The sequence below is a fragment of the Pristis pectinata genome, chromosome 25 (genome assembly GCF_009764475.1).
Source record: "Pristis pectinata isolate sPriPec2 chromosome 25, sPriPec2.1.pri, whole genome shotgun sequence".
Lineage (NCBI taxonomy): Eukaryota > Metazoa > Chordata > Chondrichthyes > Rhinopristiformes > Pristidae > Pristis > Pristis pectinata.
In genome coordinates this window covers 15,929,923-15,949,757 of record NC_067429.1, presented here as the reverse complement: position 1 = coordinate 15,949,757, position 19,835 = coordinate 15,929,923, and the positions used below count along the sequence as shown (strand labels likewise).

The window sequence follows — 19,835 nt, the reverse complement described above, 5'->3', positions numbered from 1 at the left end:
AATCTCCTTACTTAATAATCCAAGCATAATATCTGTGACAATTAGATTAATTCAACATTTTCTTTTGATTGTAATACCCTCATCCTGTTAGTCCACTGCAAGATGATGAATTGTTCAATATGGCAACTTTAGACGTACAACCATTATCAGTGCCAGGGGCTTAGATGAAGCAGAAATTGTTAGGTGCATCTAGGAGGCTTTCTTGAAACAATATGTAGATAGTCCAATTAGTGATGGGGTTATACAAGACCTTGTATTGGGGAATGAGCCTGGCCAGGTGATTGATGTTTCAGTGGGGGAGCATTTTGGGAACAGTGACCATAATTCTGTAAGCTTTAAGATGGTTAGGGATAAGGACTAGACTGGTGCTTGGGTGAAAGCGGCAAATTGGCAGAAGGCTAATTACAACAATATTAGGTAGGAACTGGTGAAAGTAAATTGGGAGCAGCTGTTGAAGGGTAAACCTGCATCTGACATGTGGGAGTCTTTTAAAGGCTGGTTGATTAGAATTCAGGACCAGCATGATCCAGTGAGGATGAAAGATAAGAATGGCAAAGGTTAAATGACATATAGTAGGTTTAGTCAAAAAGAGAAATGAAGCATACGTAAGGTTTAGGAAGCTGAAATTAGGCAAAAGTTAGGTGGGAGTGTGAATTGTGTGGAAGAGGAAGAGAAGTTCCTGTGTGATTTGGGCAGGTTGAAGGTGTGGTTACATGCATACCGATATCTCATTGCTGAATATGCTTTCCCCACCCCTTGCAAACAACCTCTCCGAGTCATCCGTGATTCCTTGCTGGTGGAGCATCAGTGCAGGCAGGGATTTGTGCCTGGTTCCAGCAGAGAATCACAAAGCAGCGGTGAGAGTCTTTTTAATGTACAGGTAAATGTGCACCTGTGTGTTCAGACTGGGGGACCAAGAGGATTTTCATGATGCAGTGCTCTACAGGTTGGTGCTTGTTAGGATACCACTATATACAGTATGTATGGAGACCACTTTTAGTTTTGATTCTGTTAGTACTCTGTTTGGAATGCAAGCTGTGTGTTAAATAAGTTACCAACATGACAGTTAGTTTGTAATAAATCAGCGATCTGACTGCATGTTATTTAAAGCATAAAATCAGCTTTGTCTTGCAATTTGGGTGTGGCTTAAAACACACGTCTATATTCATAGACAGGTGAATATTCCTGCTGACACACAGCAATTGTGCAGAGTGCCTACTAAACAGACTGGAAACCTGTAAAAGTTTGTTGGAGATAAAGTGGGAATTTTGCTTCCACTATTTCCAGTCTTGAAGTGGTGAGTGTTTAAAATTTTGTTCATTGTATTTATAGATAATATAGTTTAAGATGTGGCAGAGGAGACTGTATATCGGGATTATAGTGTATATTATTTTGTGGACAACTGTCCAAAAAATAATAGAATATATAGTATTCAGCTGTACTCTACTCTGCTGTAGATGTCTCTGTCTCGATTCCCTCTGACTTAGCCTGGAATATAGGGTAGGGGCACGCTAATGCAGAAGAAGGGGAAGGATCTCCTTTCTTATAGCTCCTGTGACCTGGGTTTAATCCTGATCTCTGGTGCTATCAACATGGAGTTTGCACATTCTCCCTGTGATGACATAGGCTTCCCTCAGGGGCTCCGATTTCCTCTTGTGTCCCTGTGATTTACATGTAGTGTATGTAACACTCATATAATCTTGCCGTGTCATCTTGGAGCAGAAGATTATCCAAACTGGGAAAAGGAGAGGGAGGAGGGTGGAAAATACAGTGTGGTTACCTTGGGGACGCCATAATTAGGGAGGCGAACATCGCCGTTTGTAAGCAGGAGTAAGATTTTGGGCCTCTTAGGAAGGATGTACTGATGTTGGAGAAGGTTCAGAGAAGATTTACGAGGATGATTCCCAGAATGAAAGGGCTTACATATGAGGAGTGTTTGTCGGCTCTTGGACTGTATTCATTGGAGTACAGAAGAATGAGAGGGGACCTCATAGAAACATTTTGAATGTTGAAAGGACTGGACAGAGTAGATGTGGCTAAGTTGCTTCCTTTGTTGGGTGAGTCCAGGACAAGATGGCACAGTCTTAGAATTAGAGGGTACCTATTTAGAACAGAAATGAGGAGAAATTTCTTTAGCCAGAGGGTTGTGGATTTATGGAATTCGTTGCCACATACAGCTGTGGGGGCCCGATCATTGGAGGTGTTTAAGGAGGAGATTGATGTTTATCTAATTAGTCAGGGTATCAAGGGATATGGGGAAAAGGCGGGAAACTGGGGCTAGGTGGGAGAATAGTTTAGCTCATGGTGAAGTGGTGGAGCAGACTCAATGGGCCGAATGGCCTACTTCTGCTCCTTTGTCTTGTGATCATGTGACATGTCACTTCCTGGAATTACAAGGGATCAAATTTTATACAAAACAGATGCCAGCAGTGGGACAGATCTGCCTAAACCAGGCTGGGATTAAAGTCCTTGTGGAAAGATTAAAAGGGAATATTCACAAGATTTGAAAGTGCGAGGGAAGATAGTTAGGCAGGGAGCTGGAAGGGGGGAGAGGTGAAGCAGCATTAGTAATAGTTTTAAATTAATGCAAAGGAAGAAAATAAAGTCAGGAACTGTTTAAAGTTACTGTACAAGGAATGTTAAAAGATACAAATTAATTAAAACAGGAAGCAAAATGTTAGTGCAGAGGATGGAAGAACACTTCTGAGTCAAACATTTAGGAGTATGAGGAAAAAGTTGAATTAACTGCAGGTGTAGTTGCCACAGAAGCCATTACTATGGTAATGGCTGGAAATGGTCAGGTCTGGGAACTAAATGCATCAGGTCAAATTGTTCACAGGAAAGATAAGGAAAATGAGAGAGGGAGAGGAATAGTTGAAGTGACTAGGGATGAAATTGCTTCAAGATGAGAGACGATATAATGAAAAGTAATTTGGTTGTTGAGACTTTATCGATAGATTTTAAAAAACGGAAAGGGATTTAAGAAATGCAGAAGTAACAAGGTCTTTGTTAGCTGTGGTGAAATGATAGAATGCATGTTTTAATGGTGAATTTTAATTTTCATTTGATTTGGGATATGCAGAACAGATCGTGTCCACAAGGTAGAGACACAAGAGACTGCAGGTACTGGAATCTTAAACAAAAATAAGTTTGCTGGAGCAACTCAACAGGTTGCGTCACACCTGTGGGAATGCAAATATCGAAGCTTCAAGTTGAGACCTGACTGGTAATGTTTCTTGAGTGTATTCCGGACAGTTTTCCATTGCTAAATATCTGAGATCTGATAAAAGGGTTGATGAGAACAGTCTTAGGCATTTTCAGACACAAATTTAAAATACTTAATATTGTGAAAAAAGTTATCTATTCACATGCACATAAATGTATAACTATGGTTCATAGGGTTGCACACATACCTGAGTCAGAAAGTTGTTAGTTCAAATGCACTCCAGAAACAGGAGCACAAAAATCTAAGCTGACAATCCAGTGTTGGGAATTCTACACTGTTCTTTGGAGATTAGGGATTGTTGAGCATGTTGCTTTAGTGAAGAGGAGAAAAGATAAAGGATTTAGGTTAGTATTTTACCTATTTTGTAGTCCTCAGAGGTCAACTCCTTGGGAGTAAGTACCCATTGGCAGGTGCTCCAGGACAACATGCTCCAAGTTCCCACATGATTTGTCAAAGGGATCACTGCCTGGAGAATGAGATTGTTCTGTGTGGCCCAGGTGGAGAAATAACAACAGGATTGCAAGGGTGACTCAATATGGGAGTGTTCAATCAAATATTCTGAAGACTAATTAACTGAAAAGGCGTATGAGGTACTTCACTCATAATAGCATCTCTTGCCAATTATTTATACAGAATAAATACCAGCATTGTGTAATTGCATTTCCGAAGACAGAGATTTGATGAATAAAAACTTTTATTGTATCCGTGTATACATGCATGAGAAAACAAAAGGTGCAAGGGGCACCTCAGCAGATCAAGCAGCAAACTGTAAGTGTTGAGGTTTCGGAAGTGTTAAAGACCATCAGAACTAGAATAAAAGAGAAAGCAAGCATGTTTTACATTACAGATAGGGGCAGAGTGGAGGGAGCAGAGGGCATGTCTGGTACAAATGTGTCAATGTAACAATTAAGGAAGGGAGAGAAAATAAATGAATGTAGAGTATCGTGGTTGAAAAGTCATTCGGAGCACGGAGCCATGGGTGTAACAGGTCTTTATTCAGGAGAAGCAAACACATAGGGGAGATCAGGTTGACAAATCTCCCTAAAATTTAAATACAAGTTTTATACTTACAATACATCCAGTTGCAGTGTCCAGTCCTGATGCAGGGTCTTGATGCCAAATGCCAACCATCCCTTTGCCTCCACAGATGCTGCTTAAGCCATTGAGTTCTTCCAGCAGATTGTATTTGCTCCAGATTTCAGTATCTTGTGTCTCCAATGATAATTCATGTTTAATAATTAATAACATGTGACCATGACAATTTTTGGTGAGACTAGGTGACCAAGTAGCCATCTGGGACATCCCATGATCCTATGCATAAGTTTGAGACAGTGGGGGTCGGTGGTTCCATGGTGCCAAATACTCTTACTTTAAAATATCCAGTGGTTCTAATGTCTCAAGCATTCATCTATTGATTCCTTGTACATTTCACAACTTTCTATACTATAGTGATCTCCCTGTCCTGATTTCATCAGTATGTCATGTTTTGGAGATTCAATGTGCCTCTCATGGAGTTGATTAACATTGTCCCTCAGTCTTCTACGTTCCAGGGAATAAAGTCCTGGTCTACGCAACCTCTCCTTGTAACTCAGGTCCCCAAGTCCAGGCAACATCCTGGTAAATCTTTTCTCCCAAAATGCAATTTCTCACATTAATCTGGGTTGAAAACCATTTTCCAATCCTCAGCCCAGATACCTAGCTGATCTCGATACCCCTGTAATTTTTCATAACCTTCTACACTATCTACAACACTACCTATTTTAATATCAACTGCAAACTTCCTAACCATGCTTTGTACATTCACATCCAAATCATTTATATAAATTACAAACAACAAAGGTCCCAGCACCGACCCTGTGGCACAACACTGGCACAGGCCAGTCTGAGAAACAACCTTCGACCTTTGACCATCACCTTCTGCTTCCTACCACTGAGCTAATTAAGAATCCAATCCGCTATTTCCCCCTGTATCCCATGTGATCTAACCTTCCAGACTAACCTGCAATGAAGGACCTCGCTAAAGTCCATATAGACAACATCAGCTGCCCTACCCTCATCTACCCTCTTGGCTACCTTGAAGAACACCAAGAGATTTGTTAGACACAACTTCCCACATACAAAGCCTTGCTGACTGTCCCGAATCAGAAACTGCCTTTCCAAATGTTGGTAGATCCTGTCCCTCAGAATCCCCTCCAGCAATTTACTCACCACTGATGTCAGACTCACCGGCCTGTAGTTTCCTGGCTTGTTTTTGCTACCCTTTCAAAACAATGGTACCACATTAGCCACTCTCCAGTCCTCCAGAACCTCACCTGTCTCTAGAGATTAACCAAAAATCTCTGCAAGGGCCTCCCCAATTTCTTCTCTAGCTTTCCACAAGGTCTGAGAATATACTAGTTCAGGTCCTGGGGGTTTATCCACCTTAATGCACTTTAAGTTCTCCAATACCACCTCCCTGCTAATTCATATGTGGTCCAAGACATCACCACTCATTTCCCCTGTTCCCTTAGCTTCCATCGTTTTCTCTAGAGTAGAAATATTCATTAAAAATCTCTCCCATTTCCTTTGTTTCCACACACAGACAGCCATGCTGATAAGGGGACCTATTCTCACCCTAGCCACTCTTCTACTCAATATATCCATAAAATCTCTTGGGATTTTGCCTCACCTTGCCTGCCAGATCCTTCTCATATCCTCATATGATATATTGATCACATATCAATGTTTGTCTACAGAACTGCACCTTGTGATTTCACAACCAAATTGTGAAATTTCAATATATCCAACAAAAGTACTTTTAAGGTTGGTTCCTGCTTACAGCAATGGTTCCTACATTAACTGTTTTCCTTCTATCGCTCTCCCGAACAGATGGAGAGAGGAAAAAAAGAGTTGTTGCCTGAAATTGTTAAATTTATTATGGAGTCATCAAGGCTGAAAATGACCAGAGGGAAGAAGAGATGCTGTTCCTAAAGCTTATGTTGGGCATTGTTGGACAAATGTAAAGGAGACCATGTTTTGAGCAGAGAACACAATACACTACGTTGGTCTCCAGCAGCCATTCTCCTTCTCATTGCACTCACCCATGCCCCAGGTACAGCACCTGCCTTTTTACCTCTTCCCTCCCCATCATCCAGGGACCTAAACAGTCCTTCCAGCTGAAGCAGAAATTCGTTTGAATCTCTTCCACTCTGTTCAGTGTCACAATGGTCTCCTCTTCATTGGGGAAACCAACATGGATTGGATGATCATTTTGCAGAAAACCTCCTCTTGTCACTTTAATTCTAATCAAAAAGCCTTGAACTCGATACAGAATTTTGCAATTTCAGATAACTATCCTCTTATCTCTTACTCTCTCCTCTCCTCTCTCTCTCCTTACTCTCCTCTCTTCTCTCTCCTCTCTCCCTCTTCTCAATCTCTCCTCTCTCTCTCCCCTCTCTCTCTCCCCTCAACATCTCCACTCTCTCTCCTCCTCTCCTCTCTTTCTCTCTCCTCTCTCCCTCTCTCTATCTCCTCTCTCTCTACTCTCCATCCTCTCTCCTCTCCCTCTGTCTCACTCTGCTCTATCGCTCTCCTCTTTCTATCCTCTCTCCTCTCTCTCTTCTCTCTCACCTCTCTCTCCCTCTTCTCACTCCTCTCCCCCTCTGTCTTTCTCCACTATCTCTCCTCTCTTCCTCTCCTCTCTCTCCCCCTCTCCTCTCTCTCTCCTCCCTCTCTCCATCTCTCTGCTCTATTTCTCTCTATCTCTCTCTCTTTCTCGTCTCTCCCGTCTCTCTCATCTCTCTGTCTCTCCTCTCTCCCTATCTCTCTCACCTCTCTCTCCTCCTTTCTCTTCTCCCCCCTCACTCTCCTCTCTCCCTCTTCTCAATCTCTCCTCTCTCTCCTCTCAATCTCTCCTCTCTCTCCCCCCTTTCTCCTCTCTCTCTCTCTCCTCCCTCTCTATCTCTCTGCTCTATTTCTCACTGTCTCTCTCTCTTTCTCCTCTCTCCTGTCTCGCTCCTCTTTCTCTCTCCTCTCTCACCTCTCTCTCCCTCCTCTTCTCTCTCCTCCCTCTGTCTCTATCTGCTCTATCTCTCCCCTCCTCTCTCTCCTCTCACTCTCTCTCTCACCAGTCTCTCTCCTCTCCCTCTCTGTCTCTCTCTCTCTCCTCTCTCTCTCCTCTCCTCTCTCTCCCCTATCTTTCTCCCCTCTGTCCTCTCTCCCTCTTCTCACTCTCTCCTCTCTCTGTCCTCTACCTCTCTCCCTCCTATCTCCCTCTCCACTCTCTCTCTCCTCTCCGTCTCTCTCTGCTCTATCTCTCTCCATCTCTCCTCTCTCTGCTCTCTCCTCTCTCTCTCTCTCTCCTCTCTCTCCTTTCCTCCCTCTCTCCCCTCTCACTCCTCTCTCTCTCCCCTCTCTTCTCCCTCTCTCTCCTCTCTCCACCCTCTCTCATCTCGCCCCTCTCTCTCCTCTCTCTCACCTCTCTCTCCCTCTTCTCTCTCCTCTCCTTCTCTGTCTCTATCTGCTCTATCTCTCTCCTCTCTCTCACCTCTCTCCCCTCTCTCTCCTCTCTCTCTCTATCTCTCTCTGCTCTATTTCTCACTATCTCTCTCTCTTTCTCCTCTCTCCAGTCTCTCTCTATCTCTCTATCTCTCTCTCCTCTATCTCTTTCCTCTCTCTCTTCTTTCTCTCTCTCCTTGCTCTCTCCTCTCCTCTCTCTATTTCGCTCTATCTCTCTCTCTCCTCTCTCTCTCCTCTCTCTCTCTTTCTTTCCTCTCTCCTCTTTCTCTCCTCCCTCTCTCTCCTCTCTCTCCTCTCTCCTCTCTTCCCTCTCTCCTCTTTCTCTCTATTTGTCCTCTCTCCTCTCTCTCCTCCCTATCTCTCTTCTCTCTATCTCTCTCTCTTCTCTATCTCTCTCTCCTCACTCTTTCCTCTCTCTATCTCTCTGTTCTCTCTACCTCTCTACCTCCCTCTCCTGTCACTCATCACTCTCTCATTTCTCTCTCTTTCCTCTCTCTCCTCTCTCTCTCTCCCCTCTCTCTCATCTCTCTCCTTCCTCTCTCTCTCCTCTCCTCTCCTCCTCCCCCTCTGTCCTCCCCTTCTCCCCGCTTTCTCTCCTCCCCGATCTCTCCCCCTCTCCTTCCCCCTCTCTCTTCCCCCTCTCTCTCGCTCCCCTCCCCCCTCCCTCCTCTGCCCCTCTCTTTCTCTTTCTCTTTCTCCCCCCCTCACTCTCTCTCTCCCCCCCCTTCTTTCCGCACAGATGTGGCTGCACATTTCTGTTTGCAATTTGCATCTTTTGTTTTCAATTCTGACTCTATCTGCTGTTTTCTGAAATATTTGTTGCTGTCACAACATTGGATGCATATTGGCAACATGCACCCTGTCACAGATATTCCCTCCTGTGTTCTCCGCCTCCTCCATCTCTGCAACTTAAAGCAACCTTGTTTCTTGAAGAATGAGAGAGGACCTCATAGAGACACTTAAAATGTTGAAAGGACTGGACAGAGTAGATATTGTCAAGCTGTTTTCCTTGGTGGGTGAGTCCAGGACCAGAGGGCACAACCTTAGAATTAATGGGTACAGGTTTAAAACAGAGATGAGGAGAAATTTCTTTAGCCAGAGGGTGGTGAATTTGTGGAATTCCTTGTCACGTACAACAGTGGAGGCCAGATCATTGGAGGCATTTAAGGAAGAGATAGATAGATATCTAAATAGTCGGGGTATCAAGGGATATGGGGATAAGGCTGGAAATTGGGGTTAGAGTAGTGATTTCCACCCCCCCCCCCAATTTCTCATTTCTTTTTCTTTTTTCCCTTTTCTTTGGAGCAGACTCGATGGGCCAAATGGCCTACTTCTGCTTCCTTGTCTTGTGATCTTGTGATCATCACTATTTCAGTTCTCGGCAAGGATCCCTGACTTGAAACCTCAACTCTGCTTCTCTCCCTTCTGATGCTGCCTAGCCTACTGAGTGCTACCGGTTTTTCCTGTTTCTGTTTTGGGATTTCAGTATCAGCAGTTTTTTTCAGCTCCAGTTTATTCACAAGGATATACCCCCTGCTATTATGGGAAGCGAGGAAAGAAATTGCTGGAGCGTTAACTATGATCTTTGAGTTCTCCCTGGCCACAGGATTGGTACTGGAGAACTGAATGATCGCAAATGTTGTTCCATTGTTCAAGAAAGGTAAAAGGGATAATCCTGGGAATTATAGACTAGTTAGTCTTCTGACAGTGGTGGGCAAGCTATTAGAGAGGATCCTTAGAGACAAGATTTAAGAGCATTTGGAGACGTATAGTCTTATAAGGGATAGTCAAACCTGGCTTTGTGAAGGGCAGGGTATGCCTCACGAGCCTGGTAGAGTTTCTCAAGGAAGTGACGAGACAGATTGATGAAGGTAGAGTGGCGGATGTGGTATATATGGACTTTAGCAAGGCATTTGAAAAGGTTTCACCACGGTAGGCTCATCCAGAAGATCATGAGGTATGGGATCCTTGGAAAATTGGCTGTGTGGATTTAGAATTGCTTGCCCACAGAAGGCAGTGGGTGGTTGTAGAGGGGAGTATTCGACCTGGAGGTCGGTGACTAGCAGTGTTCTGCAGGGATCTGTTCTGGGACCCCTGCTCTTTGTGAGTTTTATAAATGACTTGGATGAAGAAGTGGAAGGGTGGATTGGTAAATTTGCAGATGGTACAAAGGGTGTGGTGGAGTAGATAGTGCAGAAGGTTGTCATAGGTTACCATGGGATTTAGACAGGTTGCAGAGCTGGACAGAGAAATGGCAGATGGAGTTCGATCCGGAGAAGTGTGAAGTGATACACTTTGGAAGATCTAACTTGAAGGCAGATTCTGAGCAGTGTGGAGGAACAGAGAGACATTGGGGTTCTAGTACATAGATTCCTTGAAGTTGCTGCGCAAATTGATAGGGTGGTTAAAAAGGCGTATGGTATGCTGGTCTTCATGAGCCGGGGGATTGAGTTCAAGAGCAGAGGTAATGTTGCAACTCTATAAGACCCTGGTTAGACTACATCTGGAATATTGTGTTCAGTTCTGGTTGCCACATTATAGGAAGAATGTGGAAGCTTTGGAAAGGGTGCGGAGGAGATTTACAAGAATGCTTCCTGGATTGGAGAACATCTCTTATGAGGAGACGCTGAGCAAGTTAGGGCTTTTCTCCTTGGAGAGACAGAGGGTGAGAGGAGACTTAATAGAGGTATACAAGACTATGAGGAGCATAGACAGAGTGGACAGCCAGCATCATTTTCCCCAGGGTAGCAATTGCCAATACTAGAGGTCACCCGTTTAAAGTGCATGGAGGGACGGTAAGGGGTGATGTCAGAGGTAGGTTTTTTACACAGAGAGTGGCAGGTGCCTGGAATGCACTGCCGGGGGCGGTGGTGGGGGCTGATACGATAAGGTCATTTAAGGACTCCTATATAGGCACGTGGATGAAAGAAAAATAGAGGGTTATGGGAGGTGAAATAGAAAGGGGGATAGATTGAATGGGGATAACATTTATATAGGTCGGTACAACATCGTGGGCTGAAGGGCCTGTACTGCGCTGTACTGTTCTATGTTCTATGATACTCATCTTTGAGGTTTGCTGTGGTCTTTCTCTTCCTGAATCTGTTCTTACTCTTTACCTTTCTGTTATTTTTTTGTATAAATGCTTTATGTCCTCAGCAAATTCCCAAAAGGTAAAATAATAACTGTTCAACCTCCTATGCAACTTCCTGAAGGCCTGATGGCTGAACAAAGGAAGAGGGTTGAAGGCTTTGGATCCTGAGCAGACTTAGCTGGATGGATGTAGAGAGGTATTCCTCTTGTCTGAGAACCTAGAACAAGGGGCTACTGATTAAAAATAAGGAGTCACCCACTAAAGACAGAGATGGGGCAACAGTATTTTTCTCTCAGGGGGGGTTATGGGTCTTTGGAATTCTCTTCCCCAAGGGATGGTGGAAGCAAAGTCTTTCAATATTTTTAAGACCTAGATACTTGGAAAGCGAGGGGGTTTAAGTACAATTGTGCATAATTGAGTCTGCCTCCATTACTACCAAAAGAAGTGCATTTTTCATGTCATTTTGGTTCTTTTGCCAATCATCTTCATCCTATGTACCCTAATTCCTGACCCTTCCACAATGAGGACAGTTTCTTACCAGTTATTCTATCTATACCCTTCAGGATTTTAACTACCTCTTTCAAATCCACTTGCAACTTCCTTGATTCCAACAACAGCCCTAACATTTCCAGTCTATCCATATAAGTAAAGCCTGCAATCGCTTTTGTAAATCTCTTCTTAGTCAGTAGGAATGGGGAGGATGTTTACCCTGGCTGAGGAATTTGGAACTAGGGGTCACGGTTTCAAACTATAGCGAGGCCATTTATAGACCAAACAAGGAGAAGTATCTTCACTCAAAGAGCAACGAATCTTTGAAATTCTACATTCTGGAGTGTTTTTTTCTGGATTTTCTATGGATTTTTCAATATTAAAGAAACCAAGGGATGTGAGGATAGGGCAGGAAAATGTCACTGAGACGATGTCACTCAAACTCTTGATGAAAATGTCACTCAAACTCTTGATGAATGGCAGAGCAAGCTTAAGGACCTGAATGGCTTACTTCTGTTTCTATTCCTTACAGTTTCTCTTTGTTCTTTGTTTCCTGTTACTTAACCAAATTTCTATCCATACACGTATATTCCTTTTTATTCAGTATTGCTGACAAGCCATTTATTTAACCTATTATCAAATGCATACATATGCTACATCACACACATTTCCCTCATTGTCCCTATCTGTTCATTAAAAAAAATCTATTAAGTTAGACAAGGTCTGCCTTTAACACATCCATCTTGGCTTTCTCAATTCAATTTACATTTGTTCAAAGTATTAATTCTGCCCCTAATTCCTGAACTATCCTACCATTGAGATGAGGCTGACTGGCCTGTTGTTAGTTTATCCTTGCATTCTTTTATTGAAAAAAGGTGTAGCATTTGCAACTTTCCAGTCCTTACACACCACCCCTGAATAGTTACTTGGAAGATTATGGCAAAGACCTCTGCAACTTTTTCCTTACTTTACCCAGTAAGCTAGGGTGCATCCCATCTGGGCCAGGTTCTTCATCACTTCAAGTGCAAATTCATCTCTCTTCTTTTCTCAATTTTTAGTCTGTCCAGAACTACATTATGTTTTCCTGAGGCTCCAGCAGCATTTTCTTCCTTAATAAAGATATCGTGTGTAAATTGTGTAAATTTTGTTACAAAAAATGTTCTTAAATTTTTTAAATAACTTTTTTTATTTTAGATGAATCCCAAGTAAGTACATTTGTGTGTATTCAATGGCTCTGATAGCAGTGACAACCTTGACATGCGTAGAGCCCAGGGAACTGGGCCTCACAGGCTGTCAAAGCAGTTCTCTGAGTTGATTAAACAGAGTGGCCCAGGGCTGGGAGATAGTGATTTCGTGATAATGGAAAATTTATCCCAATACTCTTAAACAGTGAAAAATTAGTAAATCTTGGTGTGCCAATTAACCTAGATGGAGTGACAACATGAGGTTTGAGATACAAAAACACAGATGCCGCAGTAATTACGAACACAAATTATATGTTGGCCTTTATTCAGAAGGTTTGGAATACAAAAGTAAGAAAGCCTTGTTGAACTTATAGAAGGATTTCGCATGATAGCATTTGCAAACCTTTATGCAAGTTATTTCTTCATAAGTAAAGAATAACAGAATATCCTTAGGTTTAGTGCCACAGTGACTCATAATGAATCCATGATGGCAGAATGTCATGTGAAGAGAGAATGAGTAAGATTGCCTTGTTCCATCTGCAATTTTGAAGAACAAAAAGTGGTTTAATTGAAACGAACAATATTCAAAGGGGCTATGACGGAGCAGGTGCAGTAATATACACTGACTGATGTTGCAGAAACTTCCTCTCAGTCACCCCAGCTTCCTTATCTTATTGTAGCCCTTTCTATTCATTGCTCACTCTCACAATCACTTCTGTTTCTTTTTAAATCTTCAATATATGATGCAGTCTTCTATCCCACTATTAATTTGATACTTACTCTTCTGGAGTATTTTTCCTTGTTATTATAGTTTTTTTTCAAGGGCATATCAAAAATTGATCATGTGGATAGTCAGAGGCTTTTTCCCAGGGCTGAAATGGTTGCCACAAGAAGGCACAGGTCTAAGGTGCTGGAGAGTAGGTACAGAGGAGATGTCAGGGGTAAGTTTTTCACTCAGAGAGTGGTGAGTGCGTGGAATGGGCTGCCGGCAACGGTGATGGAGGCGGATACGATAGGGTCTTTTAAGAGACTTTGAATAGGTACATGGAGCTTAGAAAAATAGAGGGCTATGGGTAAGCCTAGTAATTTCTAAGGTAGGGACATGTTTGGCACAACTTTGTGGGCTGAAGGGCCTGAATGTGCTGTAGGTTTTCTATGTTTCTATTACATCCAATATTATTCCCTAATGTTCCAAACATCACATTCCTGCCTTAAGTATGTCCTGCTGACCTCCAGCTGCTTTCTTCATCTGGAAACACAGTACATTAATTTAATTTTAATTAAAGAAACTAAAGTTTGTTATGCAATGACCTATATTTAGCCAGATCCACTTGTTTTCCTATATTACAAACCACATTTGACAACAATCCCAATTAAACTAAGTAATAACTGAATGCAAGGATTCAATACAGAATGAGTCTGAACAGACACAAGCCAGACTTCTGCAGGTATAGTGCAAAAGCCAATAACTTTCTTGTGGCTGACTGAGATTTCTTATTACTGCTATAGCTAAGATCAGCTGCTGATATTGTATTAACCATGAAGTCTTGCAGTGCTTGTGGCATGGCAAATACAATGAGTCCAGCATTAGAGGAAAATCATAGAACATAGAACAGTACAGCACAGGAACAGACCCTTCGGCCCATGATGTTGTGCCAAACTAATTAAACTAGTAATTAAAGTACTAACTAAAGTAATCCCTTCTAACCATATACTGTCCATATCCCTCCATTCTCTGCACATTCATGTGCCTATCTAAGAGCCTCTTAAATGCCTCTATCATATCTGCCTCCACTACCACCCTGAAAGCACATTCCAGGCACCCACCCCTCTGTGTGAAAAAAACCTGCCTGCACATCTCACACATCTCCTTTGAACTTATCCCCTCTCGCCTTAAATGCTTACCATCTAGAATTAGACATTTCGATCCTGGGAATAAGATACCGACTGTCTACTCGAACTATGCCTCTCATAATCTTATAAACTTCTATCAGGTCTCCCCTCAGCTTCCATTGCTCCGGAGAAAACTACCCAACTTTATCCAACCTCTCCTTATAGCACATGCCTTCTAGTCCAGGCGGCATCCTGGTAAACCTCTTTTGCATTCTCTTTAAAGCCTCCACATCCTTCCAATAATGGGACGACCAGAATTGAATGCAATATTCCAAATGTGACCTAACCAGAGTTTTATAAAGCTGCAACATAACTTCCAGACTCTTGAACTCAGTGCCTTAACTAATAAAGGCAAACAGGCCATATGCCTTCTTTACCACCCTGTGCAACCATTTTTAGGGAGCTATGGACTCAGACACCAAGATCCCTCTGTATATCAACACTGTTGAGCGTCTTGCTGTATCTGCAACTGATCTATATCCCACTGTATCATTTGGCAATTTTCTACACGATCCATAATGCCACCAATCTTTGTATCATCTGTGAATTTACTAATTCAGCCATCCACATTTCATCCAATTATTTACATACATACATACGTATATATCACCCAAACAGCGGAGGTCCCAATATAGATCCCTGCAGAACACACAAGTCATGGACCTCCAGCCAGAATAAGTCCCATTGACTACTACCCTCTGTATTCTATGGGCAAGCCAACTCTGACTCCAAATGGCTAAGTCACCATGGATCCCATGCATCTTAATCTTCTGGATGAACCTACCATGAGGGACCTTGTCAAACGCCTTCCTAAAATCCAACATCCACAGCTCTCCCTTTGTCACCTCCTGGAAAAACTCAATCAAGTTCGTAAGACATGACTTGCCCCACACAAAGCCATCTGACTATCCCTAATTAGGCCATGGTTTTCCAAATGCTCATAAATCCTATCCCTAAGAATCCTCTCCAATAGCTTCCCTACCGCTGACATGAGATTCTCTGGTCTATAGTTTCCAGGATTATCCTTATATCCCTTCTTAAACTATTTAATATTCATTATCCAGCCTTTCTTATTTTTTATCTGGGTGCACCAAATTGTTATCAGCAATGTGTTTCATGTATTTCTCAAAAATTGCTTAATCTGAATTAAATAATGTATCAGCAAATTTTGAAGAATTGTTCAAATTCACTATTGATTTTCTTGTAATAAACAATTTTTGCATTTTCAGAAGCTCTGAGCTAATTTATTGAAAAAGAAAAGAAACCTGACTTGAAAACTTCATGGAAGTAGTTCCATCAAAGACAAATTGCATTTGGCAAAACAAGATGAAAATATTCTTCATAATAATCAGTTTTCTTTTAGTAACATCTATTTCCATGTATGTTAAATACCAAAGTAATTACAGTAATGTTGTGAGCTACCAAAAAAATGATGAAGTTGTAGAATCTGTTAACAGAAGTGCTCAAAGGAGGATGCCTGCTCGAAAGGGAATTTGGACAATAAACTCTATTGGACGGCTTGGCAACCAGATGGGGAATACGCAACGTTATATGCTTTGGCAAAATGAATGGTCATCAAGCCTACATTTTGCCTTCCATGGCCAATTATTTGTCACCTATCTTCAGAATCACTCTCCCAATCCTCCATGAAAGTTTGGTCAAAAAAACTACCTTGGGAAGAATTACCATCTCCATGACTGGATGGCCGACGAGTATCGTAATATTCCAGGGGACTATCGTATGCTTACTGGATATCCTTGCTCCTGGACCTTCTATCATCACTTACAAGATGAAATCCTCCGCGAGTTCACCTTTCATGACTTTATCACAGAAGAGACAAATGCATATCTCAGGCGCATTAGGGGAAACCAAGAGAATGTGACATTTGTAGGTGTTCATGTTCGAAGGGGCGATTATATAAAAGTCATGCCAAATGTTTGGAAAGGTGTCATAGCTGACAAGAAATATTTAGAAAAAGCAATGTATTACTTCAGAAAGAAGTATAAAAATGTTATTTTTGTAGTAACAAGTAATGGAATGGATTGGTGTAAAGAGAACATTAATGGCTTCCAAAGGAGATGTTCTCTTTACAGACACTTCAAACAGTCCTGGTCAAGATCTTTCTATCCTTGCTCATTGTAATCACACTATAATGACTATAGGGACATTTGGTTACTGGGCAGGCTATCTGGCTGGTGGAGAGACAATTTTCCTTGATAATTTCACTCTGCCTGATTCACCATTTCTGAAGTTATTTAAGTATGAAGCAGCTTTCTTACCTCATTGGATTGGAATTCCTGCCGACCTCTCACCTCTTCTGACCAAGACCACTTGAATTTGTCCAATAATTTGTCCAGTTACCAAAATATAATTCCACAGAAGGATCCGAGTCCCATTAATTGTCTGCTGTTATGTTTAATGATTTTTTTTTAAAGTCGTAAACCCTGATTTGATGTTTTGTACAGGACTGTGTCTGCATCCGTATTTTGCCTCCGAGTAACAGATACAATTCAAACTTTTTATTATTGGAGCTAGAATTGATGCTAAGATCACATCATTCCAACAATCAGCACTTCAAGGGTGTTCAGAATTATTAATTTAGATTTAGACTATGTGCAGGCAGATGGGATCAGTTTAATTTGGCAATCATGGTTGGCACAGACATGGTGGGCTGAAGGCCTGCTCCTGTGCTACATTGTTCTATGCTCTAATGTCCATAAATAAAATCTACAATTTGCAACATGAATCATTCCCTGCAAAATGCTGGATGATTTTTGCCATTTTATCATTAACATGGCCAAATGCAATATAAATCTCATCTTACCATGAACTTCACATTGATCGTGAAATTTTTGAAATTATGATATCATTATGATGTGATTCAACCAGTCTTTCATTTCTCATGATTCAGACATGATTCCCATTTTTTCTACATGAAACCAAGAGTCCACTCTTTTGCAAAAACATCCTGCCAAATGAGTTTCCTGAACTCTTGAAATGTGAAGCTCATGAGCAAGGGAAGGTCTCTCATCTACTGAAAATTTTCCTTTGGATCATCATGAATGGTACCTTAACTGTCACCCTCCCTGAGATATTCACCTGTTGCTCCATTGTTTGGAATTCTTACTTTCAGCACAAATAAACCTCCCTTTTACATTTCTGAAGACGTGCCCAAATATGCATCAGCAGGTTAATTTCCCATCTGATTTGCCTAACTATGTTTGCTCCATCAACTTCTCAGCCAGCGTGGACTGGAGTCCAGCTGACTTCACCAGGTAGCTGTACTGTGAGCCCCTATCTGATTCAACACCAATTAGTCAGCCCAACCCCTCTCCCCAACTACTACCACCATTCCTGAATATTCTCAAGGGACATATTTCACTCTTGGTTAAAGAGTTTGCACACTCTGTTCCATCCAGATTTCAACAAAGTACTATTTGAAGGGTACAGATGTCTCCCTTAATTGTTGCCTCAGTAGTCCAAATTTTAATGATACAGAACCAATTTCCTAGGGCTAATACCTTATTGCACTGGGTTTTCTCTGTAGCGGTGACACTTTACTATGTACTGTTATTGTTATTACCTGTACTACATCAATGCACTCTGTATTAACCCAATGTAACTGCACTGTGTAATGCATAGACCTGTACGATCGGTATGCAAGTCAAGTTTTTCACTGTACAAGTGACAATAATAAACCAATACCATAATGATTTTTATTTTATAATTAGAAATAGTAGAAATGGTCATTTGTACAGTGCCTAGATAGGACAAAAAAACACTTACAATTGATATGTACTTTTTCAAAGAATATATCTTCTGTGAAACAGGCTAAAACAGAAAATATGGGTTTCTTGTTATTTTGTGCTTTTTGTTGTGGTTTTATTTGAACTTGGTATGTTATCCTGTAATTTAATGTTTATAGCCAGAAAACCAGGAATATCACCATTGCTTTGATCTTAAGTTATATTTCAAATAAAAAGTAAAATGGATATGGAGTCTTTAAGACTTCAGAGGTTTCTCATTTTTTTTCAGGCACATGAAGTACTAATGGTGAAGACACTGTGATAATATAAAAACATTGATCTATTATTGTATTTTAACTATATTTCCATATATAGATGATGAAAATGCAAATAATTTCAGAAAACCTTAGAAAGATGTAAACATAAACAACTGAGAAAGGAAATTAGAACCACAGAATATAAAATTAATTGAAATTCAAGGGACACACAACAACAGAAGAAAAGTCAGGATAGGGTAGGTCCAACATAAAAGGAGGGTCATTTGGCCCATTTGGTCTATTCTGGCTTTCAGGGCAATCTCATTATCAAGGCCTATTCCTACATATTTCTCTGTATTCCATTCTCTCTCACATGCCCATCAATTCTCCCCCAATCTGCTATCACTCACCTACACTAGGAGTAATTTACAGTGGCCAATCAACCTAGCAACCAACACAATCTCTGGGATGTGGGAGGAAACCAGAGTACCCAGGTGAAATGCACTTCAAGAGAACATTTCAGTGGGCTGTTTGTTATTATTTGTGCTGGCAAGTCTGCTGCCTCAATTAGGCAAACCAGACTTTGTTTACTAAGGCAGGTATATTAGTTTGTTGTCAGGACTGGAGGGCTTGAGTAATGAGGAGAGAGTAGTAGGCTAGGTTTGCTTTCCCTGGAGTGAAGGAGGCTGAGGGGTGACCTTATGGAGGTTTATAAAATCATGAGGAGCATAGTTCTGTACAATGGTCAATGTACTTTTGATGGTCACCTTAAAACTAGAGGGCATAAGTTTAAGGTGAGAGAGGAAAGATTTAAAAGGGACCTGAGGGGACAGTTTTTCACACAGAGGGTGGTGGTATATGGAATAAGCTCCAGAGGAAGGGGTAGAGGCAGGTACAATTACAGTGCTTAATGGTCATTTGGACAGTTTCATGGATAGGAAAGGTTCAGAGGGATAAATGGGACTAGCTCAGGATGGCATCTTGGTGGGCATGGATGAGTTGAGCTGAAAGGCCTATTTCCATTCTGTATAACTCTATGACTCTATGACTCAAGATGTTTACATCAGCTCTGTCAACATCTCACATAGGCATCAAATATTCTCTGACCCTAAAGAGGTAACAGGCTTGCTGAGCACAAATGGCCTCTGGACAGATGTGATCAGATTGATTGAATCAATGGGATTCTTTGTAATGAAACTACACAGGCACTGACCAGGGGTTGGGGTCTCCAAAGCACACAATGAGTTTTAAGCATCTACCTGACATTACGGGAGTAGATTGGATTGAGTCAATTGGATTTAGAAGATGTATTTTAGAAACAACCTTAGCTTTGGGTCATGAAGAGATCAGGGAGCCACTTGCACATCAGCATGTGATATCATGTTGCAAAACTTTCTGCTGTATTCTTAGTATGCAACTCATGCATACCTCGGCCAAACAACTGTCCTGCCT

At 41.6% G+C, this 19,835-nt stretch overlaps 1 protein-coding gene across 1 annotated transcript; it reads left to right on the top strand.

The window, feature by feature from the left end:
* The first annotated feature begins 795 nt into the window (after positions 1–795).
* On the top strand, positions 796–18,372 carry LOC127582980 (galactoside alpha-(1,2)-fucosyltransferase 2-like). Its single transcript, XM_052038650.1, is given in 5 exon segments — positions 796–946; positions 1,172–1,297; positions 15,610–16,052; positions 16,055–16,444; positions 16,446–18,372. Coding segments are annotated over 3 exon segments (768 nt in total). The 5' UTR covers positions 796–946; positions 1,172–1,297; positions 15,610–15,944; the 3' UTR covers positions 16,716–18,372.
* Positions 18,373–19,835: the final 1,463 nt, after the last annotated feature.